Source organism: Echeneis naucrates, chromosome 11, assembly GCF_900963305.1.
Source record: "Echeneis naucrates chromosome 11, fEcheNa1.1, whole genome shotgun sequence".
Classification (NCBI taxonomy): domain Eukaryota; kingdom Metazoa; phylum Chordata; class Actinopteri; order Carangiformes; family Echeneidae; genus Echeneis; species Echeneis naucrates.
The window spans coordinates 4,028,156-4,053,527 of record NC_042521.1 but is presented as its reverse complement, the minus strand read 5'-3'; the positions used below and the strand labels follow the sequence as shown (position 1 = coordinate 4,053,527).

The following is a 25,372-nucleotide window of genomic DNA, read 5'->3' as shown; positions in this document are numbered from 1 at the left end:
TTCTGTGTCCACTCCAGGATATTAATAGCCCCGCTGCCATTCAGTAACATTGCTGTGAGGGCAGATGAGGAAGTCCCCTTCCTATATTATGAGATTATATCGCTGCACTGACAAAGAAGGAGGATGACACAGCAGACTTTGGGAGCCAAACTGTGGTCCAGAAAATCAGCCCAAGTAATCAGGGAGATGAAACACAGACTGGGAGGAGAACTGCTGATATCTGAATGAAACTGAAATATGTAGAGAGGTGAGCAGGAGTGTTAAGTACAGAGCAAACAGAAACAACAACAAACTACGGAGATAAAGAACGACTGACGAGTTCATTCACAAAGAAATACTTTTTATTATCCAGACTTCGCCATAAAACGTTCTGCTCTTTGGTAAAGCAGTTGTTGGCAGGCTGCAGGTTTTTCAGCGCCACTTGTGTCTCAGTAAAAGTCAACACATTCCACTGTTGTATGTTATTTGGATTATTTTAGGGGTTACATGTCTTAAATCGTTTGTTCAGGAGCTAACCAACGAGTCACACACCTCTGTCCATTAGAAAACGTCAGAATAAAGAGCGGGATGTTTTTACAAAAGTTAAAATACTTGCTGCGCCCTTAAATTCACAAACAATGAGGCCCTTTCTTGGGAACATGTATCTTTAGTCTGAGTCTGAGCATAATGCTGTGTCTGTAGCCTTCAGGGGCAGATTTAAGACGTTTATAAAAGTTCATCACTGTAACTGTAAAGGTGAAGGAACAGTTTAGTTAAGTTATGAAGCATCCAGTTTATCCCAGCAGTGTATCATCGACACAGCAGTGGAAATTAATCCAGCTCCTCCATATGAACCTTCCCAAAGGGGAATTATTAGGAGAGATCCCCAATGTGGACTAATACCACATTTCTGCTGAACCTTAAAGACCCAGATGGCCCCGGTCCAGCTCCAACCCACAAAAAAAACAAAAAGAAAACTCTGGTTTGATCCACGCTCACATTGACTTTGGCTCGCAGGATGACAGCTGAAGGCTCGATTAATAAACAATTGTCCTACTCTTGGCGTTGCATTAGCGCAAACCAAACAAGCTGTCTTCTCAGGAAAAAATGTGGTTATGTAAAAAGGTTTTCACAACACACAGACATATTTCCCCTCTTCTCCCCTACTTCCTTGCCTTTTTCATCCTGCTCTGAAAAACTGAAAATATCTACATTTCTGTGTGGGCGCAGAGACCGGCAGTGAATGCAAAAAATAAAATAAAATAAAACAAATAAAAGCAAAGGTCCATAGAGAAAAACGAGAAGTCTCCATCACCACTGTTTCCATCTGATCGTGTGTTAACTGAGAGGAATCGCCTTCAAATATACACCAGGTCACCGAAACACTTCATTCATTCATACAAAATAAATCCTCACACGAACACACACAAGCTGCATCAATACTCAGATACTCAGCTGTGAAAACACAAAACTTGCTCTTATAAAAAAAAAAAAAAAAAACTTCCACTATTCAAATGTGCCATTTAAAGTTTTTGCAGCTGAAGCAGGTGAGTCATAAAGCTCGACTGAGCCAGGAGTCCCTCTCTGCTGTCTGTGATATGATGGTGGGCGGCTGTCACACAATCACTTATTAATCGGTAGTTTTTCCGCGCTGCAGCAAAGTTTCTTTGGGTGACAGTGTGTTTCTCAGAGACGCCGACTGCAGACAATGTTCAGGCTGCAGGTTAGGCTTGTCTTTTCTTGAGCTTGTACGATGAAGTCACTCTTTTAAGTCGGATTTAACGAGTTATCCTGTGATTCCCTGCTAATTGTGAACACATATCCTCACAGAAGAGTTGGCCACCAAGCTCGACCTTTTGATCTGTGTATGAATTCTCTGTATTCGGAAGCTATTTCTGACCACAGCATAAAATAACTCGACCTTTCTCAGTTGCTGATGTGTCATAGTTGGACTAACACATCCGTGGTGGCCGTAGTTTGAGCAGTGCACGATAAAAATAACAGCGCTGTGTGTGAGAGCTAGACACGCCTCTGTGCCAGACATCCTGCTGCCATTTCTTCTGTAGCTAATGACAAAAAGATCTAATGGCAAACTCGTTTCAGCTATTTCAAAGCAAACTATGTCGTTGTACTTGTTTGTTTGTTTTTTGTTTTTTTTTTTGTGCCCTGTTAGAAAGGAGAAACTGAGCATGAGATAAAATTTCCCTCCACGCTTTCAGGGTTTCTTGTCATTAGCATTGAGAATAAAAGGCTCATTAAGCTAAAGCTACTGTGGAAACTATGAGTTAAAGCTGGAGAAACATGTGTGAAAAAGTGGGCGTTAATTGGGAAAGGTCATTTAGATACAGGTCATAGACGGCTATGCTTTGTTGAGTTGAAAGAAAATAAAGTCAAATAAATATTCTTTTTATAAAAATTGGTCATGTCAGGCTTTCGGTGGTGAACAGGAGTGTGTGAGGGAATTAACATTATATTAATGTGGTTATTTTAAAACAGTAAACGGAGGAAGAAAACTAGTGGTGATAAAAAGAGTCATCACGGTTTAGTATTGATGGTGACATTTTTTTTATTACTCTCCTGTGCATCGACAGAGTAGGACAGCACTTCATCTGCGAATAAGATACAGTTCCTCTGAAGGCTGTCAGTTGTCGTTTATAGTAAAATAAAAAGCAATATTTTTTCTGTGTAGAGAAAACACGCTTTCACCTTTCTTTACAGGCGTCATATAAAGAGCTTTAAAAGCTGACAGAAATGATGCTGTGTGATGCCGTAAAACCTCACAGAGGAAGTGATTGTCATATGTTGAGGAAAGGAAGCTGGGTGATCGTGTTACTGTAAACGTTGGCACCAACACTGAAGGCCCTGCTCATCTCTTTCCAGCTTCTAAAAATGGCCGCCCTTTCTGTTCGCTGCTGGTTGAGCTGCTCCGCGAGCAAAAATGTCCTGAACTAACTAACACAAATGTTTCTGTTCACCCAACAAGTCTGGGAGGAACACAGAATATGTTAGATATTTTTAATGTGTTTTTATCGATCCTGTTTGTGTTCTGCTGTTTCACTCATTTTCTCATGTAAAGTGCTTTAAAAATAAATGTAAATGTAGCTGAAGGGGATGTTTATTTTTTGTTGTTTGGTTTCACGGCTCCATTTCATTTGTTGTGTTTGGTTCAGATTAGCAACTCTCAGTTAGCATTTGATCGGACAGGGTTAGTCCGACACCTCGGCAGATGGAAAAGCATAACCTCAGCCTGTTTCGCACCATTTTGATCCACAGAATTTATAATTTACTTTACAGACAGACATAGATGGCATTAGTTGCTAACGCCACTATTTGTAGCTTATTGTACAAAAAACAACATCAATTAAAATATCTGAAAAATATTAATTGGGTTCTTTATTTTAATCCAAAGTCAGAACTATCACTGAATCCATACAAATAGTTTTAATTTTGAATTGGCACTCTGCCTTTTTTACTCAGATCGAAAGCTTCACTGGAAAATCCCAAACTCACCTGTTTTATTAACTGGAAGCCATTCAGATGTATTAAAAGCTTAAATTTCATTTCCAAAGCTCTTGAATACTGACCTGTGACTGCATGATTTACGTTTGGTCCTTTAATTCATTTCCAAGTCCAGGTTGTGTTTCACATGCTGATATTATTAAAGTCACTGAAATCTAAATGTGGTTGCTCAATAATTCACATCACCCTCCTTCTGTTGTATAAGCATTAAAAATATGTTTTAGCTTCGTCTGTTGAAGCCTGGAAATGTAAAGGAGGGGCGGATTCCCTTAAAGGAGCGCTATTGAGTTTTGGTTTTATTTGAGAGGTTCTTCTGGTTTCCATCGGCCCACAGGCTGCAGAGAGGCCGGGCCCCGGGTCTCTGCTGCGGGCCAGTTCACGGGAAAGCCCGGCTGTTGGCGGCGGAGGGGCACAACGTGACCTGAAGACAGGAACCTCCGGGAAGACCTCAGATATGTGCAGGAAGGACAAGGAAGGAGGGGGGGGGGTCACGACTGACGAAGTGTGCTCCTGCTCTTCATTCATGGACAGGCAGAGGAGGAGGAGGAGGATGAAGATCGGCTCCGGTGCTGAGAGTGGTGGAGCAGCTTGTCGTCCGTCGGGAGCCCCCCCTCCGCCCGCAGAGGAGCCCTGTGTGGCTGGGAGGCGGAGACGGGACCCCCGCTGACGTCAGAGGGCCTGTCCGTTTCCTGCAATAGAAAGTGAGCGACAAGGTGAAGGCAGAAAACAGAGCTGCCCCCCCCCCGTCCTCATCCTCCACCTCCTCCCCTCCCTCACTACACCTAAAGGTGCCTTACGGCCCCCCCCCCCCACCCATCCACCCACCCACCCGCCTTCCTCCGGCTGCACCTGTGAGTATGAACACATCCGGTCCGCCGGAGCGGGCTCGTGTCCCGGTGATCTCGGCCGCCGTCGGTCGCTGCAGCCTCGGAGAGTCGGACATGCTTCTGCCGCTGCCGGAGCTCCGCTCCGCTCCCAGCCGGCTCTGAACTTCAGCTTTTGTTTGTTTGTTTGTTTGTTTTGTTGTTGCTGCTCTTTTTTTTTTTTTTTTTTTGGGGTCCGGGAAGAAGCAGGTGAGAAGCTGTTTTTATTTATTTATTATTGAACATTTTTTGGCGCAGTGTGTGTGTGTGTGTGTGTGTGTTCTCAGCGGTGAGGACCTGTGCAGCGATCCGAGCTGTGAGGAGCCAACTTGGACTCTTTATTCTCCGCCTGCTCGCTCTCTCTCTCTCTCTCTCTGGGGCCCGGAGCGGAACCGGACCCGGTTCGTGCCTCCTCCGTGTGTTAGACGGAGAGCTGAAGCTTTTGTTGGGTAAAGCTGGTGTAGTGTAGCGTTGGGGTGGGGGTGGGGGGGGGTCGGAGGGGGGGGGGACGCTGCAGCCGGAGACAGTGAGGGGTTTTCCCTGGCTCCTCCCCTCCATGCAGGGCGTTCACGTGTTGCAGCGGGCAGCAGAGACGCCGTTCCCACGCATTGTTTTTGCTGACTTCACTGGCTGATTCCTCACAATCACTGTGCAACACAAACCGTCATGTCCACGCCATTCCCGTTATAGGAATGTGTTGTTATGTCACGCGCAGGACGCCGTCGGTGCGTGCGCCGCTGCTCGTTTTTTTTTTTTTTTTAATTAATTAAGAAAAAAAAAAAACAAAAAACATAATGTCCGCTCAGGCTCGAGCTCAGGTGTGAACGGAGGTCATCAGTCACCTGCAGCAGCCCGGACTGGGTGACAGACATGGCGGTGCAGAGCTGAATCACCGCTCCCTCTCCAGGATCAGGGTGTTTCCTCAAATATCTGCACACACTCAGAGAGACAGGCAGGCAGGCAGACAGGCAGACAGACCGGAGCAGCAGGGAGACAGAGATAACGTGCATGTCCTCCTCCTCCTCATCATCTTTATCATCCTCCTCCTCCGGCTCACCCGCACCGCCGAACCTGCACTGAGCATCGGATCCAGGTGAGCCTCTCTGCTGACCCCCCCCCCCCCCCCCACTCGTGTTCTGTGACTTCCAGCCGACCTGGATATGTTTTTTTTTTTTTTTTTTTTTTTTTTTTCCTGGAGCCCCATAAACCAAAATCCGCTGTGAGATGATGTCATTGCTGTAGCGCCACATGTACCAACTGTATGGAGGAGGGGATAGAAATCATATTGTAGTAAGTGTTATGTAATATTGGTGATGGAGTGTGATGGAGGGAGGAAGGCTGATTCCCGCTGTTTAGTGCAAGGTGCATTGCTCCAGCATGCTCAGAGGTGTTTGTGGAGACGTTGTGAAGATGATGCAAGGCTGAGAAAGCTCCCCAAAACGTGAGTAAATTGGATCTTTAGTCATGATTTCCTGTCTGAACGAGCTGAGCTGTTCCTCTCTGATTGTTGTTTATCTCAGAGAAAAGCTCTTCAGTCTCTGTTGTGAGCCCCCCCACACACCCTTCTTTTTTTTGTTGTTGTTGTTGTGGTTGTGGTTGCTTATTTTGTTATTATCAAGCTTTTAATCTTCCGTCTTTATGAGGGGCCATCAAAAGGAATGAGGCCGTTCCTTTGTGCAGGTGGGTTCAGTTCTGATGTTTTGACTTTCTGCAGTGAATCTAACTTCAACAGGGAGATCTCTCTGATAGCAGCATTTCATCACCGGCACACAGAGGAGCTTATTGTTTTTTTGCATCGTTCGTCATCTGCGCTGACATTCATCAGAGTGAGGAGCAGGGCTGGTTATCAGCCGCTGACGCGTCCATCAGACGTTTCCCCACAAACAGCGGCCGCTCCTCCGCCTTCTTTTTGTCTTTGCTTTGAGCTCAGAGTGGAAGATAGCAGCTGCTGCAGAGGTTGTATTGACAATGTGGGAGGTGACATATTCTCACCTGCTCCCACCGACAGCAGAGAGAAGCGCAAGTCTGCACTGCACATTATTATGAAGGAGGAGAGAGGAGGAGCAGGGAGGCCTGTGTGTGTTTGGGGAGGGGGGGGGCGGCCTGGGCACCTGTTCGAGGAGTAAACTCAATCAGCGGCTCTGTGCTGGACTCCCAGACAGCTGCCAAGTGAGACGCCAACATAGCGCCTTATTGATCTGTGGAGTTCACGTTGAGCTGCCTCTCACTCCATACATCTTTTTTTTTCTCTCCCCTCTCTCTGCAGATGTACCCAGACTGTGGATCAGGAGTTGGAGCTCATCTCAAAGTCCAGCATTAGAAACCACTTTCAGCAAGATGCACATGTGAACTGAGGCGGAAAGATGCCGCGCACCAAGCAGAACAACCCCAAAAATCTAAAAGGTGAGCTCGCCGCTTCCCGATGACTCCAAAACTTTGGCCTGGGATGTGTGATGTGACATCACATAATGGGGCCAATGTTGTGAGATGCTAAAAATGAATTCATGTCAAAGTCAGTGTTCGGCTGCACCGGCGTAGTTTATCTGGACTAAATCTGATGCTTCTGCTTTTAAACACTGAGGTATTTTGTGCTGTCGTCATCTCTTCACCGTTTCACGCTGTTGGATGAGCCTGTATTTGGATTCAAACGTCACTTTAGTGTGACTCCGTCGAGCAACAGCAGTCTTTGTGTTGTGTGTTTGCCGGCTGCACAGACCTGAATATACACCGTGAAGTAATTTGGATGTTGTGTTGTGTTCGAGCCCTCAACAATAAATATTCACAACCTCAGATAGTCATTTGGATTGTGGGAGCGCAGGTGAAACATGATCGTGTGCACAGTTGCGGGTGTTTTGTAGCAAATATGTTGCTCAGTTAGCAAGTTTTCAACTTGGTTAATAGTGAGTCATTTGGAGTCAGCGTTGGAAGGATTGTGTGGAGTTTTGTGCTGCCGCCGAGGAAATAAATGAAAAGAAACGACATCAGAGCATCTCCTGATGTCTGCAGAAGTAAATGTGGCACAAAATCTGTCAAACAGCCAAAAACTGGAGTGATGCAAGTGTGACAGGAAAGGATGGAAGTAGAAGTCGCATTTAAACCGGCGTTGAGCTGCTGCATCAGGTCCCCGACCCTCCATAACCGAACCTCCTCGGTACCATCACGGGGTCCCTCCCTGTTCCGAGCCAACTCCTCCACAGTGGAGTCAGCAGCTAAAGGCGCCGTGCTGCATTCTGCTGGATGTAGTAATGAAAGAGCCAATCCCAGCTGATGTGGGGGGGGGCAGGGAGCAGGGGGGGCGCCATGGACAGGCCGCAGTCTCTCACAGAGCCGACATATAGAGATATACAATCATGTTAACACCTGTGGGCAGTTTAGATGCATCAGTTAATGGAGGGAGCGAGGAGAAAGGCCCGGGTCCCCTCTTATTGTGAGACCAACCACTGGACCGTCATGTGGTCACACAGTGGCTGTAGTCTGAAACCCCATGAAGCCCAACGTGCCGTGTGCAGATGTGGATTTCAAAGCCTTTGCCGTTTGCGTTAACGTCGGGTTAAATCTGAGCAAACGCCTGAACATCAGGGCCGACGGCACGCTGACACGGCGCCGTCTCTCTGCACAGGATGCGAGGCACCAATTGGCTGGAAGGGCTTCGTGTTATGTTGAGAATTGACAGATTCACGTGTCAACAGACGTTTGCAGTTCACAGATCTCTTGAATTTGCAGCGTTACATGCTGGGTGTGAAAATGTGCATCACTGCCATTCCCCAGCAGTCGACTCGCAGAGCAGATTTCCTCGTGTCTGCAAGCAGCAAGCCCAGAGTCCCTCTGTTTATCCATCATAAAAACACTTCCTGTGCACTGTGTGTGTGTTTTTTCTTCTTCATTGAGCTTACTTGGCCAAACAACATAAATAATTAAGTTTTCGAACAGCCAACAGAGGACGGGCGAAACGGCAGCCAAATGATACTTGATTCTATTTTTAATGGTGACTGTTCCCCCGTTCCTGCCGGTGCAAACAACAGAGCTGCAGCTGCTGCAGAGCTCTGGGGTTGTTTTATGAGGCCAAAGGATCTGGATTAGAAAAGATCGTAATTGGCAATAATTTGAGTGGGACTCCTGGGGTGGGGGTGGGGGGGGGCAAATGACAAAGAGAGGTGTGTGTGTGTGTGTGTGTGTGTGTGTGTGTGTGTGTTTGTGCTGGGTTTGTGTCACATCCTGTGCTGTATTGCGGCTCTTCGGTGCTGTGTTGGCTGTGCTTTTGCAACTCTTCATGATTGTTTTGCGTGTGTTTGATCGACTCTCAGACAACCTTCCCCGGGAGGCTCCTGTCAGTGTGTCAGATCTCCACTTGAGCTCGACGTAACTTGTCATCTCTGGTTCTGGTGAAATGTTTTCAGTGAATGGGTGAACAGCTCACTTCTTCATCTTTACACAACGTGTTGAGACATTTAGTGCATCTGGTTGTGCTTTTTGACCCAGTTCATCAGCGCTCCTTCCTGGGCCGACACTGAAGGCTTCTTTTTCATCACACAGGAAATGCTAATTGTGTGGTATGCTATCACATGCTTAGACTTTTCTGTGGAAAATGTGTCTTCCTGGGAACTTGCAGATCTCTCCTCACGCTGCCTTAAAGCTGTCACGCCAAGATGCTTAATGCCTGAGACCAGCTTTGAGGCGAGTAAGTCTTAAACGCAGTATTTGTTTAATAACTCAGCAGTAATTAAACTTAGCGCGGATGCAGAGGTTGTGTTGAGCGCGGCCTTTTGGGTTTTGGCTGGATGAGAGGAAGCCTCTCCTCTGATCTTCTCTGCCTCAGAGGCTTGGCAGCCGTTGGACTCTGGTGTTAAAGAAACCACACTAACATTTTACCTCCGGGGTGTCTGAGATCTGACTGGACACGCTTTGTCCCATCAGGAGGCGGGAGTTGGGGGGGGCACAAAGAACAAATTGTTTTATGGACACTATCAGGTGAATCTGAGGCAGCAGGCTGTGTGAGAGGGGAATAGGAGCATGAAGGAGGGAACGAGTTTATACGGGCAATGAAAAGACATTAACTGCACTTTAATTTATGGCTGCAGTTCTGCATGATTTCAACCATAATTCCCCCCAAAACCCCAAAGTGAAGTTTATTGAGTGCAAAAAGTACAAGCCTTTAGTCAGTAGTATGATCAGATGTTTCGCAGTCACGATCAGTTTCCTCTATTAACTCTCCACCGTAAAGGAACAGTGATTTTAAAAAACCCTGTAGTTCGGGATCATGAGTGAAAAAGGACTGCGGTGTGAGCTGCAATGTCTGATTAACAGGAGCAGATGAACTTCTTCATGTCTGTCATCAATATATTTGTGATTCAGATACTCCAATCATTGAGGGTGTGTGTGTGTTCTTGCTTATCTTGTGATCTGTTACGTTGTCATGGCTTAATGAGATGAAAAAATAAATCGTTCTGCGATATAATGACTCATGATTTCAGATGAAATGATCACTTTGATCACTGAAGAAAAGAAAATCTGATCCATACACTGAGGCGTCTCTGTACCTGCACAGTGCTTCATTTATGGGACACAATTTTACCTTTTCTTTTTAGCACAAAATGGCAGCTTCTGTCATTTTGTGATTTGCAACACAACACCTTTTTGTAGAGCTTCTGCAAATGTTATCTTTTTTTTGTCCAATATAAAGAGATATTTAATTTACCGGGCTGATCGGTGTCATTTCAATATTTTGATCCATTGGTTGACTAACTTATTCAGTTAAATTCACCATTTTCTTCGAGTTTCGTTCTGCACTCTGGCTTCAGTCAGTACTGTGATAATCCTGATAAACAGCCAATGGAAAAGCACAAAGCAATAAATCCTGATGTGATCGCTGATGTTTTTAACTACATCGGAAACTGTGCAGGAAGACAAAGTGATTAAATGGCAACATCCAAATCTGACCCTGCAGAAAGTTTGTAAATCATAACATCGCCCTTTAGCCTGATGGTGAATCCTCCTGGAAACAGCTGGATTGCTGTACAATGTGTGTGAGTGAATCTAATGAACTGGAAATCAGCAGAGTGGAGGGAACTGAGTCAGAGGTGTTTATCAGTCTGTGGGAGAGCGTTTCTGTCTGAACCAAGACAAAACCATCACACGCTGTGATTTCTAAAATGCATGCTTAGTTATTTTCTGCTCCTTTCTTTGTTTGCGTTCATGAGACAGAAGGGAGGAAAGCTGAGTGAGTCACTTACCCTTCAGGGACAGTTGTGAGACTCATTCATTAAGCGTGAGGCTCATTAAAACAGAGCTGGGCAGAATAGAAATCTTAATTTTCACACAACTTGCAGCAGGTTCCTTATAGTTTCCAATCCTGCCATGCCAGTATGCAGTTAAAGTGTGTGTGTGTGTGTGTGTGTGTGTGTGTGTGTGTGTGTGTGTCCGCTGTGAAGCCCGATCCTATGACGCACTTTGTGGGTAGCAGTGCAGGAAGTGAGGAACTCCTGAGCCCCTCCCCTCAGTCTTTGTTTACTTTTCTCAAACAGCTGGTCTCTAAGCAGCTCTGGAGGGATACACAGTGGTTTCCCCTTCTGACAGACACACAAAACCACCAGTGTATGTATCAGCAGAAATCCATAATAATATGCATTCATGTGTCACTCAAATTCACCAGTTTCTCAAATTCATGTGACGTTAAAGAGGAAATAATGAACAACGTTGTTTGTTTGACATCAGAAATATAATAATAATATTTATCTATTTATTTATTTATTTATTTAATAATAATAATAATTGTAATTATTATTATTATTTATATAACATAAGATCAGCACAGCTATTACCTTTTCAGCTGTTGAATCAGACACTTCAACTTCCACTTAGAAATGTGCAGCCTGTAAAAAGTGTGATGGCGGTTTAGTTACCTCGGGTGTTTTGTTATTGTCACATTGTGCTGAAGCAGCATCATGATGTTGCTGAGGGACTAATTGTATTTGTGATATTGTGCTGTTGTGAGCTGAAGTGCGAACAGGCTGTATGTGCAGCTTGTTTTCTTTTAAAAAAAAAATGAAATCTCAACCCCCAGTCTGGTTCTGCTCGAGGTTTCCGCCTCTTAAAGGAAATTTAAAGGTGTTTTTGCTTGTTGGGTCTCAGTATGAGATGAATGAGATAAGCTCTGTTGTGAACTGGTGCCATACAGATAAAAATTGGCTCGACTCAGAATAAAACTTGCCATTTTAGATGGTAGTAACATGAAAGTCTTCACAGAGTTTACCTCAAACTGATCAGTGAAATTCCACCAACTATATTTTCTGTCATGAACGTCTTGGTGATTAAAAGTGAGACTAAAACTGTTGCATTCAGGGCCTACTATGTAATCAAACTAACACACTGTCACCTATACAAAGCCGCAGAGTACTATGTTGACTTTTTAACCCAGTGGAAGTTTCCACTGAAGCAGAAGAAAAAGGTCTGTGGTTCCTGCAGCTCAGGAACATTTCACACATAAGAAACACCTATTCAGCTGTACATTTACAGCATTATCTGGGTACGTCAGTTTTAAATGTGCAAAAGAAAATGGCATGAATTTTGAATAAAATGCAACTGGAAAGTTACTGGTGCTGGAAATGTGGAGCCTGCTGCCCAGCCGTCCCGTGAAAAGACCCCATCCTGCATTAAAATACAGCAGAACTCAGTTTAAACGATTCAACGGAAACCTGTTTGTCTCCATCTCAAGAAAGATGTGTGTGAAAATGGCTGGAAGTGATTCCTGTTTGAAGTCTGTCGCTGTGAAATCCTTAGAGCGTTTATTTCCACTGACAAAAAAGAGCAGAAAGAAAAGTGTGAAATCAGCTGCTGAAAATTTCATCTTTCCAAGGAGGCAGAACCTGAGAGACAAAAAGGTGAGAAAGGTGCTTTTTTAAATGTATTTATCTGATTTTTGTTTTTGCTTTTAGACTCCTGCAGCTAGAAAATCTAAAGCCAGAGAAAGCTTTGACAGAGACGGTCAAGCTGTGATGTTAGTAACCAGAACATCAGAAGTTAAAATCAATAGTTTTACTTTTACTTTGTCTGAAAAAGTGCATCTGTAGTTAAAGTGTTCACAATTTGCAGGCCTTTTTTTTTTTTTTTTTTTTTTATGAAAAATGCTTCAGGTTTAAATGGAGTCATTGGTTGTGAACAAAGGAGCCACTATTACTTTTCACTCGCGTATATTTCCGAATCACAGGCGACGTTTCCACCCAGAGAGCAGTGGAGGCCGATCGCAGACACAGAGGTTTACCTGCTCTGGTTTCCCTTTTCTAGACCGGAGGACCAAAAACCTCTAAAAACTGCCACAGTACGGTGACGTCGAACGGCCTGCATCATCTTCACCATCCCCGACGCAGGCCGAATCAGGAGTCCGCCCACTAAACAGCAGCAACGTTTGTTGTTTCTGTCTTCACACTAAAAGTCATTTTACTGGACTGACTAAAATAGGTGAATAAATGTTGATGGGACTTTCTTCACTTTATAAATATCGGTATAATTTGGAGTTTCCTCGTGAACTCCTGAGTGTAAACAAACTGACTCATGAGCTCGATTTGTCGTTTGACGCAGATCTGCATTCAGAGATTATAAATATTTCAACACTTTTCCTTTTGATAAAACATGAAACTTTGTTGGTCTCATGCAGGAAAAGACCACAAAAGATGCACAGGAGAAAGAGCAGCCGTGAACTACTGGAGATTTTTATGTTTGATGACTCTATTTGTAAACTAAAACATGAGCCTGGTTTTTCATTTCTCCACCACAACCTAAAGATTATCGACAATAAGATATGAGTGAATCTCCAGCTCGAGTTCAGTAGAAACTACATTTTATAAGCATCTACTTTACTAGATAGAAGTGAAACATGAAACTAACTGAGGCTTCACAAGCAATTAAAAAAAAAAAAATATTGCACTTCCATATTTAACTCCAACAGCCTTCATTTTGTGTTTCCACCTTGTCTTTAAATATGTCTGTTTTTTAAATGTAATGCAGTTGTCCATTTAATTTGTGTAAATACAGACATTACTGCAGGGCGGTAAAATGAGTGGCCTCGTTATTTGCAACACAAAATGTGATCAGGATATAAAACTTTTACTCCTCCTGTGTCGACCGGACATCGCTGCTCGTCATGTCCGTCCTGTGTTACGTTTGTTTGTTTGTTTTTTTTTTGCCCCCACCCTGCGGCTCTTAATGCCCCTGAAAATGCTCAGACTTATTAGCAGCACCGGTCTTTATTGACCTGAGTCTGCATTCCCCATGTCTAATAAAAGGCTCCTCGCACCGAAGCCCAACAGGTCTGGTCCTCACAGTCCGGCCTGCCCCCCCCCCCCAGCTTCATGCTGCGTGATAAATGGTGAACAACTGCAGTGAAAAGGTGGGGGCGCATTTAACAAGGTGGAAAATGTTTACCCTATAAAGGCAGGAGATGGAGTTCCCCCATCCCTCCCACGTCCCGCACTGTGCTGACGCCGATGCTTCTGCACAGAAATAACGTTTTTGTGCGTCTTCAGACTTTCATTAGACGGCCGGTGGTTCTTTACAAGGACGGACTGGGTTTGTTGTGATTTCAGCAGAATCTGAACCGCCTCAGTAGTTTGCAACAAAGTGACAGCAGTTTCCTGTTAATGATTAACGGCACATATGACCACAGCTGACTGAGGGTAAATATGCAGGGGGCAGAATCAGCTGCCCCAGCAGTAATCTCCAAATAACCCCACGGTGGAAACGCAGTTGTTTGTTTTAACATGTCAGGCTCTTCTGGCCTTGTTTTTTTTTGTCCTGACAAACGGTCGGAGGTTTGTGACGCCTCTTCTGTCAGCACTTTGCTGCGGCCTCGTGCTTCATGTCAGACCTGCTGAGAAGTTCCTCTCCAAACGTTCTTTGAAGCTGCTGCCGGATCAGGTTAGGGCTTCAGCTGCTGCTCAAACGGGACACAAATGAAGGACGAGCCGTTTTCTGTAGCTTCTAGTGAAAATAAATTATATATTATTCACCCCCCCGTCCCAAATCTTTAGCAATATGTCATTTCTAATCTTTGAGTGAAACCTTGACTCCCTTCACTCGGCTCTTTTTTTTTTTTTTTTTTAATTATAAACCCTTTTTGAGCCACAATATCCAAGACAGGAAACATCAATAACAACAAGAAACATAAAAAAAAACAACAACAACATGGAATTGTCTTTCAGTACTCAACTGAGCTACGTGGAGTTTAGTTGGATTTTGAAAAGGTTTTAAGTTCCAGTTTAATTTTTGCTCTCTTTGTGTACATATTTATATGTATTCAACAAGTTCTTCTAAAGATGAAATGATTTAAATGTCATCAAACTGTAACCTTTGACTGTGATGGGTTTGAGGTTTAGAGGCTATTTCCACAAACCGCACAATTTAAATGTCAGGTTTATTTTAAACCTAAAGTTAACACACGTGTCTTCTTGTAATTATTGAGAACATTTTCCCGACGTAGCTGCCTGAGCGGCTGCAGAGAAAGAGTTAACATCCCGGCCTCGGCGAACGGATTTTTACATGTTGTGTCATGCTTAGGCAGCCAAACCAGTGTTTCCGTACAGTCCCTTCAAATTACAGTATGTGAACGCAGCGAGACTCACACAAAGGGAACTTCTCTCCCAGAGGCAGGAATAAACTTGGGTTTTAGCAACAGTAACTACAACAGACGGGCTGAAACCAGTTCAGGGATGTCTGTTTAACTTGGTGGTAACCTCAGAGAGGCTTTCACTTTGATAGGGAGGGGCCAGCCAGGGAAGAATTTTCATGGCCATACCTCGTACACATGAAGCTAAATATGACACACACACACACACACACACAAAAGGAAAAGATGGCTCACATTTCCATCCTGAAATGTGGGCTAATGTCTATTCCTTATTTTTAATAGAGGAATAAAAGCAGATACTTTAGTGCTCTTTCACCGCCGACTGGCAGTTCAGACGCGACAAAATACGTTTTTAATGACGGAAAAATGTGATTATCGGAGAGCAGGAACTTGTGCCCTTTTTCCATTTTATGTGAGCTGCTAATTGTGAGGTGCATCGTGCAAATGCCAGTGTTTTTAATCACTGTGGGCTCGGGCTAAGTGGAGGGCGGTCACTGAGACGAATCAGCCCCGAGGCTGGGAAGAGGAGACCTCCCCAACACCTGGGAACATCTGGTTGTGGGGAAGCTAATTTGTCAGTTGCCTAATTTGTGAAGACGTCAGATGGCAGCCATATAATTATTATTATTTTTTTTTTTTTTTTGGAGACGTTGACATTTGTAAGTGTTGATGAAGTGATTGTGAGTCACATTTACTGACTTTATTTTATTGTAACCCACATTGGAAATATTTTAGTTTGAGTCAGAGCTGCATCAATTCAGTGATTTTTTTTTTTTTTTTTTTTTTTAACTCAGTCCTGCAGCTGAAAGTGTAATTGATGACCACTTTTAGTAAAATCAATCTCAGATTTAATCATTTTAAGTCAATAACAAAAGCATCGGCAAACGTTTGATGGTTCTACGGTCTGAAGTTTGCAGCAACAGCATGTTTTTGCTCTGGTTTGTACTGTTACACGTACCAAATGCTGAAGAATCCAGTCTGTTAATTATTGCACTCCAAAGGTCAAACTTTTAGGCCGAAGTATAGCTATCAATCAAATAACAGGACTCAGCTAATTAATAGCTAATTTTCTCTTTTCCATATTTTTGTTACATTGATGGTTCAGATTTGACCAAATGTGTAGTTTCTTAAAATCAGCTCTGCAGTGGCTCATCATTGATGAAACTGCTGATTATGTTCTTGATTAATTGTCTAAATGATGATTAAAAATGTCCCGTTCAGCCCCTAAAGCAAAGTAGACAGTCTTTAATTGGTCGATTTGTCCGCGATAGCCTCTTAACTGTAGCCTAAGACAAAGAAAAATGAAATCCTGCAGAAAGTTTGAGTAGTTAAATGTTTAATCATTGGTGGGTTATTAACTTGTTGGAGTTGCTGCCAGTGCAGCTGCATACAAACATATTTCCCTTCAGGCCTGTGCTTTTATCCACCTTTACCACAGTTCTCAGGTTGTTGCTGCTTTTGACTCAGTCCCACCTAAAACCACTGTCTGCGTACAGACTCTCACTTTGAATGTCTTTCGATCTTGACCTGTTTCTGAGATGCCGGTGACTAATACCACAGCTAACACCATCCGCCTGCTTCTGCAGAACAAGCTCTCACAAGCTTGTTTTTTATTTTTCTTTTTTCTTTTTTCCCTCATCTGTGCGTGTTTGTGCACCTTCTCATCTGTGCCGCTAGCGTCGCTCTGTGGAGGCCGTTGTGCATTTTTCTCATGAGATGTTTTCTGCAAATGTTCAGGAGATTCATTCATCTGCAGCTTTTTCTTTCTCTACCTGCCCGGTCGCAGACATCCACAGCTGACGTGTGTGTGTGTGTGTGTGTGTGTGTGTGTGTGTGTGTGTGTGTCACCATCAGCCTACTCTGGCAATTACATACGACTTCCTGAAGACGGTTAGCCTGCCTGTTTACAGCATTGTTTGTGTGTGTGTGTGTGTGTGTGTGTGTGTGTTCATCTTCGGTCAGTAACAGTGCCTGCTGCCCAATCAGGGAAATTATTGAGCTTAAACTTTTCAAATTGAAGCAGTAGTGAAGGGTTCAGGCAGCCGAGTCAAATTGGAGCTAACGAACGTTGCCTCTCTCGCGCACGCACACACACACACACCTTTTCCCTCAACAGGCCGCAAAAGTGCACCTGTGGAGCGACTTACTGGAAACTTGGTTGAGCAGCATTAATGTTGGCAACTCAGAAAGGTGAGCGTGGGCGTCGGAGCGGGAACGATGGAGGAACAAAGCGGGGAGGGGGGCCGGCAGGATTTGCCTCTGCTCACGTCAGCACACAGACCCAGAATAGTGGAAGAAATTCTCCCTGCGGCAGAGAGAGCAGGACCAACGCTGGGACTGGATGCCACATTATGTGGAAACGCCGCGCTCATGACACACTGAGGGGGCGGAGAGCGGCGATGCACACTGAGGATGTATGTCATCTGCAGAGAAATGCCCCAACAAAACCTGCCTCTGTTAGACGGGGACCGCTCGTTCCCAGGGGCTCCTTCTTTACGATTGTGGGGAAAATGTGATGGCAGTTCAGCTGCTGGAGTTTAAAAAAAAATAAATAAAATAAACAAATACATAAAAAAAAAAAAAAAAACCTGCTCACATAATTAAAAAAAAATTTAAAAAAGAAAAAGAAGAAGCTATGTCGGCCAGCCGGAAACACTTAAAAGGGTGGTTGTGTGGGGGCGCGTTGCTCTGTGTGTTTGTGTGTGTGTGTGTGTGTGTGTGTGTGTGTGTGCGCAGCTGTGTGTGTGTGTCTATGCAGAGCTGGCATTGCTTAATGGTTTGCACAAGCAAAGCCCAATGTGAGGGTTGCCAGGGAAACAGAGCAGCATGAGTCTCGGTCTGCAGGTGCTGAGCCTTGTGTCCTACTGCTGGATCCTCCTACGACGGAGGGAGGGAGGGGAGAAAAGCATTCTGGGAATGAGGGGTGGGGGGGAACTGGTAAAAGCAGAATAACAAGCGAGGAAAGTTGGACAAAGGTGAGGTGGATTCAAGTTAAAAATCAGAGCTTCTGCCGTTGATATCACTCAAACAGGGGCAGCGGCTCAAGTCCTTGTTTTTCTTTTCCATTTTCTTACAGGCTCTTAAAAAAAAAAATCAGACTTTGCTTTAATCAAAAAATTAGTTCAGACTCCTCCGAAGTTGTTGTTTTAAACATAAAGTCCCACCTTTGTGCTGACAAACATGCTCTGGATGAAAATGAAAGCGGTTGTGAAAGGACGAGAAGTGGCGGTGAGGTCAGTCAGGAAGCGGGCGGAGGTGGCTGTGTGTCATTCGTTGATTGTGTGGATGTGAGTTTAGACTGAAAAGGGAGGAGACAGCAGACCTCCCCCCCCACGCACACACACACCCCCTCTTGAGGATCTGAGTTGATCTGGAGCGTCAGGCTGTTGCTCGGATCATGCATGGATTCATGAAGCGGCTCTGAGAGCTGCTGACTCGGCCTCTCCCCTCAGATCTGTTTATGAACACGTCGTCTCTGTTCACATTAATGAGGGCAGTTTGTGCAGCAGCATAATGAATTCAACGTCAGCGCACACATCTGTGGCGGCAACTCGTTTTCTTCTGCTGTCGCCTCAGTTGGGCCTTCGGGAGGCCTCGTCCTCCAGATGCTGAGGTGGAGCAGAGAGCAGGTGGGAAGGTGGAAGGTTGTCTCTGTGGTTCCCTTAAGGTCGCGCCATGGGCTGCGTCTATCTATACTGACACTTCTCAGCTGCGTGGGACGTTTGTCATCGTTGCTGCTGCATGCCGGCCAATCAGGTTGTGCTGTTGACAGTCACAAGCACTAACAAGGACTAACTGTCAGGTCTCATGGGAACGGTGGGTGAACAAACCCCCACAACACATTAAAAACCCCACCTTTAAAATGTGGCACTCCTCTGCTCCACCAGAGATCAACCTTTAAAAGAAAAAAAAAAGGTTCTGGGTTTGATTCCTGGGACGGAGCAGCTTGTATTTTCTTTTTTTTTTTTCAGACCTGAAGATGATGTGCAGCGAAGGATGGTGTTCTGTGTGTTTGTTGACTTGCTGACAGCTGCTTTTTGAATGACACATCTGTTTGTCATGTTCAGACACGCTGAGTAACATTTTTATTGTATAGAATCAGCCCTTTCTTCCGATGCACAGCCAACCACGCCCTGACACCAACTCTGTACTTGGACGATACTTTCCAAATTTCCTTTGCCTGCCAAGCGCTGAACGTTTTGCTGCCGGTGGAGATGTGACATCTCATTATTTTTTTATGTCTAAAGGTCGCTGATCTCCAACCGTTTTGGATACAGTTATAAACTCGGTCTCTTCAAAGTGAACCCTTTAAAAGCTCCAATCAAAAAGTCACAATGGCTGTAAGAGACACTGAGCGTGAAGTTACAGACGAAATGTGCTGCTTTGTTCTTTTTCTGTTGGCATAAAAAAGAGAATATAAGATCTGTAGTAGTGATTTCATGTGGGAAACACTTTGGAGCCAAAGCCACAACTCTGTGTCAGCAGCTGTTGCAGAGATATCAGGTATCAGGAGACCTGGAGCTTTCGAGCTTTATGTCATTTGTCAGGGTTGGTGGGAAGATGGAGACCAGAACAGATTAGAACGCACCTGAAGCAGTGTCCACAGCAGAAACCTCTAAAGTGCTGAAAGGACACGTTCGAGTCCGACCTCAGCTTCCTAAATGTGATATCTCAGTAATGTGGGCAAGAACTTCTTTTAATTTCTTCTGACCTGATTTGATTTTGGTCGCTGAAGGTCAAAGGTCACCTCAGACAATATTTGGGTCTCGTGTGTCCTTCACAGAGTGCTTTGCAGATTTTAGTAATATTTAAATGATTGTGGATGAACAAATGTAACCTAAACTGGTTTGGGTGGAGGAGCCGATCCAACGGTCCCTCCCGGCGTTCAGCCCGAGCTGAGGCCACGTCCTCCTCTTGACATTCATTCATGCACTTGTTGACTCAGTTTGGAAACACACAGGCTTCAGCCGTCCGTCAGCAGAAAGCAGGATGCTGAATAATGGAGTTGAAACCAATATAGCATCAGACTGTGGGCGTTTTTACGGGAATCAGTGGACCCTTTGCATGTCAGCAAACAAGTTCCCCTGTGGGGCCGCTTTAAAGAAAAAAAAAAAAAAACAACAACAAAAAAAAATAAAAAATAATAACCAGGGGGCCCACCTCAGAGCAGCTCTGCCTGTCCATTCATAAAGTCCACTCTTTGTTTGGATTACTTCCTCACTGCTTGTGCAGGCTGGTTGCCATCAGCAGGAAATATGTTGTTTTTATGTGTGTGGTTTGTGTGTTTGTAAGGTATTGACTGAGTGAGGAAGAGGAGGAGGAGGAAGTGAGTGTTGTGTGCCCTAAAGAGTCAGGGGGTGGGGGGTTAGGTTGGCTGGCTGGCTGGCTGGCTGGCTGGATGGGACTTTTGGTCTTGGCGGCCCAGACCCAGCGGATTCCAGCGGGTCAATGCTGAAAGACTGAAAGCTCCCAAACAGTGAGTGAGCCATGAGGAAGGTTGAGCGGGATCAGCGAGGTCAGGTCAATATTTTAAAGGCGTACGCACACTGGCTGACAGACGAGGCCACACACGGTTGTAGAGCGAGGTCAGGAGGCTGTCGGCTGTGACAGTCAGGTGTGAAAACCCCCTGATTGTTAAAATATTTCCAAAATCCTCAGACGTTGTTACAAAGCCATAAATATAAACAATCATCAGCGCTATTGATTGATTATTGATATTCACTCTTTCCTGCTACAGGCAGTAATGTTGGTTATTAACTGTGATCGCTGTTTCTGCTCATCTGGGCCAATCAAAATCCGGTCCTGCTGGGTTTTGTCCTGACTTTCCTGTGATCTGCCGCATTATGAGAGTTAAAACTGGCGTGTGTGCGTTCACACCTGGATCGGTGAAACCTTCCTCAGACTCAAACAATCTTTCTCTTATTATCAGAGAAAAAGAAATCTGACCACAGCTCCTGACGTTTACCGGCCCAAACCACCAATTTCACCGGTTAACATACGAGAAACGAATTTCTGGATATTTAATCTTTCATATGTTTTTTTCCCTAAAGTGTTGACTTTAGCTTTACATTGTTAGACTCAGCTCCTCCCCACACGGACACATCGAGCCTCCGTCAAACTGCATCAGTCTGATGGGTCAGAAGAACCCACTTCCTTTTTCCGTTTTTGTTTTCAAATGGGAAGCTGGTCATCCGTACAGCAGCAGCAGCAGCACAGTGTTTCTTCAGCCACGGAAAATTTGAAGAGCGGGCAAAATGTGGATGGATGGATGGATGGATGGCAGAAACCAAGAGTTAAAGGTGTGAAAGAGAGCGTGAAAGAGTGATGTCAGGTGGGTTAAGGGGGACGATCCCAAACTCCAGTAAAATTAAATAGTAAATTAAAATCGAAGCCTTTATTTATAACCACAATTCCTATTTTCCATCTGTAAGCCGTGACTAAGAGTGTCGGCAGCAGCTCGCTCGCAGTAACAGAGAAGAAAACAACACACGGCGGCTTCAGAAAGACTTCAGATACACTTTGATGTTTGTTTCTAATATAGAAAGCTGCCGGTCGGTCCAGTTGTCCATTCTGACTCAGTGTCAATGTGAAATGTGTTTTACGGTATTTGGACTCCGTTTCACTCAGACTTGTGGGCTGCTGCTTTCTGTTTGCTTTAAGTATCTTTGAATAAAAAACCAAAACATCTGTGTGGACAAGAGCCTGCAGGCCAGACCAACTCACGATGAATCAAACGGAAACTTCCTGCTTGTAAATGACATTAAATTTAGCCACAGCAAGTAACCTCTGGATTCAGGAGGCGGCTGATGTTTTAGAAGCTTTTTAACCCGTTAATGAGCGCATGAATGTGTTTATTTTATTAACTTCCTGTCACAGTGATACCAACCACATCCTGACTCCAGCTCCTTATTTAAAGCACACAAAGACAGAAGTCGATTCTCTCCTCTCCTTCTGCCAACAGAAACAAGTAATCATAGTAATACTGAGCCGCCTGTTGTTGTTGTTGTTGTTTTTGGTTTTTTTTTTTGGATTTGGATTGGGGGGGAGCTTGGTTTGGAAGATGATGGCTTTTTGGGAGACTCCAGGAAATCACTCCTGCCGTCTTTGTGTTTGTTTTCCCCGTGTTATCTTCAGCGGTGCAGGCAGATGCATTTAGTTTCTCCTTGTTTCCTGTTTTTTTTTCTTTTTATGCTAAGCTAAACTAAGCTGTTTTTAAACTGCACCTCAACACACGCTCCCCACCCAGATTATTTGTCTCTCGGTGGCTTCATTGGCCCGACGGTGAGCGCCGCCTGCTCGTCCTGCACAGATAGGATCAATGCACACAACAGATAGATGAGTATTTATAGCCTCTGCAGGGACGTGGGAGGTTGTACGCCACAATTAGGTTAGCAGCTAATCTGATGTTGATAGTGTGTATGTGGAGGAGTTAACGCCTGCGAAGGAATTAGGGACTTCATCCTCCGTCCTGCTTTGTTTTGCTTCTTTCTCTCTCTCTTTTTTTTTTTTTTTTTTTTTAACACAAAAAGAGAGAGCGCTGTTACTCAGCTCGGGGAAGTCGGAGCTCAGGCAGGCAGGGCTTTCCCAGATTTTGAGTAGGGATTTAAAAGGAAGGAGGAAAAAAAAAGGGAGGAGGAGGGGGGAGGAGAAAGAAGCGTGGTTGCTGCACTGACAGTGGAGAAAGCGGGGAGAAGTGAAAGCGCAGAGACGCAGCTGTGTGTCGAGGACAGACGGCAGCCAGACGCTCGGCTTTCTGCTCTGCAGAGGCATTTCACTTTCCTCCTTTCTTTTTTTTTTCTCCCCCTGGCGGGGGACAGAGAGAGGCAGAGGAATGTCGGCGGTTATTGGTTGGGAAAGTGGTGACTGTCTGGCTCGGGAATGTCAGGTGTTCCCCCAAAAGAGAGCCTGAAACCAGGAGGGCAAAAAGCAGCCAGCCAGCCAGCCGCTCTCAGAGAAAGTGTCGACTTTCTTGGCTCCACTTCTCCCTCCTGACAGGTATTGTTCCAGCGCTGAGAGCTCCTCTCTGTGCGTTACTTTGTGTTTCAGTCCTCACTCACAGTTTTGTGTGTCAGTCTGGGCTCACTTTCATTGTGTTTCCCAATTATTGTTATTATTATTATTTTTTCCCTCCTGTCCATCTCGTCCTCCTCATTTGCTCTCTCTCATATGTTACTTTACATCCTGTCAGTCATCTTCAGCTCCCTCTGACAACCTCTTTGTCTTTTCATTGTTGGTGTGTGGACATCCAGCCGGGACTGGACAAATCCATTATTTCCTCCTCAATCCATTATCTTAGCACAGGGGGACGACTTCATATTGCTTTATTTATTTTTTTTTTTTGTCAGTCCAAACAATGAGCCATTCAAAGCAACTTTCAACAAGAGATTTTTAAAGACAACTCACATTTAATCTGTGAAATGTTCATTTTAACTTCAATGATGGATTGATCAGGAGAACTGCTGCGTGTTCAGGTGATCGGCTCATCAACTCATTGTTTTGGTGTAACTCATATTTACAATCAAACAGAAAAGAGGCTGAGTGTTGTTTGGCCATTCCGATTTGAATTATTTGGGCCCGTCCATCTTATCCATCAGATTATCAACAATGTTGGTCAGGGGGTTGACGGCGGGCCAACCCCTGCTGTGTCTTCCTGCCCTCGTCCTGGCGGCTGTGGCAGCTGACGTACGACATGAGCGGGAGGATAAGCCTGCGTGCTGCAGCCGGAGATGAGCCGAGGGCTGTTATGCAACAGCTCGGCCCAGAGATAGAGCAGAGCTGAACTTAGACACTTCTCGCTGCTTCTTCCACACACTGTGAGATCATCAGGCTCACTTAGCTCCGCTCGCTCTCCCCCGCCGAGCGGCTTCATGTAAGAATAGATGTACCTATTATAGAGGAGAAACACCATGAGGTCATTTATGAGGTCTGCTGCTGCTGCTGACTGTTGTTAATAGCTTTCCTTCTTTTCGCTGTCCTTCAAATGCATCAACTCGTTTGTCAACATCAGCTGGAATTATTCCTCCAGAGTCCGCGCTGCTTCCACTCACCTGTTCTTCTGCACATTCACAGGAAAGGTTGGGACCAAAGGTGGTGAAGCTAAATGGAAACAGACTGACTAATTCATGATGCATACGAAGCTCGTGACTCTTAGACACCAACATTCAGACACCGGAACAATCACAACATCTGCAGCGATCGTTGTGACATAAACATTTTTCAATCATATTTTCCAAATCTCATTCTAGCCTTGTCTTTTCTTAATATTTAAAGACAGCAGACTGAAAATTAGCACCACAAACCTTTAAATGTGCATTCGCATACATCGTGTTGTCACTGCTTTTAGTAAAAACTTCTCAAATGCAACAGTTTGCTGCTTTGGTTTATCTTAGATGAAAATAAATTGAAGATATTCAGGTTTTTAACTCAGCAGAGGAAGTTTGAAGATGTCGTGATGGACGTTTTCTGATTAATCGGCCCAACAAGTCCCAGATGAAGGAATTTATCAGCAGTTGGAGCTATTATTGGTTCTGGTGGCAGCAGTGGGAGCAGAACAGTTTGGTTTCATAAGACTCAGACATGATGTTGGTTACCATGTCCTCGTACTGTTTTTAAACTCTGATGTGATAGAAACGGAGGAGAGGAGTGGGCAGTGGAGCACTGGAGGCAGGAGGGGGGGGGGGGGGGGGGGGGAGGAAATGGGGGCGTAAAAGAAGGTGGAAGATGGAAAGAAGGAGGAAAGAGGGAAAGGGAAGACAAGATGGGGAAATTGAGAAGTGAGAAAATATCAAGACGAGGAGGTGGAAGATAAAAAGACAGCGAGGGAACGCCGTGTCTCTCGCTTGGCATAGTTATGCAACGTTACCTCCTGCCTACTGCTGATGGCAGAGCAAAGCACAGAGAAACAGCAGCAAATGGCTCGGGAGTGGGCGACAACAACACCACAGAGGAAGAATCAGCGGCGGCGTCCATGTCACATCATAGGTCAAAAAAAAATGTTTTCCATCTCCCTGTTTTTCCCAGAATTCAGTCTCTTCCAGACAAAAGAGGTTCACCAGAAACTGGCAGCATCACCATGAATCAGGGACCAACAGTCAGCATACTTTAAATATTCTGTCATAGATAAAGACTTTCATCAACAATCTGATGAAATAATCAGCAGACGGTGGAAACAGTTGCGAGCTGCAGCCCTAATTAGTATTTAGGCAGACGGCGTGCAGGGTAATGATGGTGCTCAGTTTCACTCCGGCTGCCTACTGTAACATGATAACCTGTAAATGTCTCACATACAGTTTTTGGCCCACGCTGACCGCCGTACGTCTGTTTCTGTCAAAAGAAACTTAAAAACCTCACATTTCCTCACAAGTTTGATTCTGGCCACTGGCGTGAGGGTGGG

The 25,372-nt window shown here is 44.8% G+C and overlaps 1 protein-coding gene across 4 annotated transcripts in view; it reads left to right on the top strand.

The window, feature by feature from the left end:
- Positions 1–4,546: 4,546 nt before the first annotated feature.
- hivep1 (HIVEP zinc finger 1) overlaps positions 4,547–25,372 on the top strand; it is a 47,676-nt gene continuing 26,850 nt past the window's right edge. The window contains exons 1-2 of one of the 4 annotated variants that reach the window (XM_029513571.1): positions 4,547–4,571; positions 6,628–6,764. In XM_029513571.1, coding sequence (XP_029369431.1) covers positions 6,725–6,764 — 40 coding nt within the window. In that variant the 5' untranslated portion in view covers positions 4,547–4,571; positions 6,628–6,724. Of the gene's footprint in view, positions 4,572–5,189; positions 5,455–6,627; positions 6,765–22,775; positions 22,975–25,372 lie in introns of those variants that run through there. The other 3 variants (XM_029513574.1, XM_029513572.1, XM_029513573.1) reach the window with 3 other exon arrangements.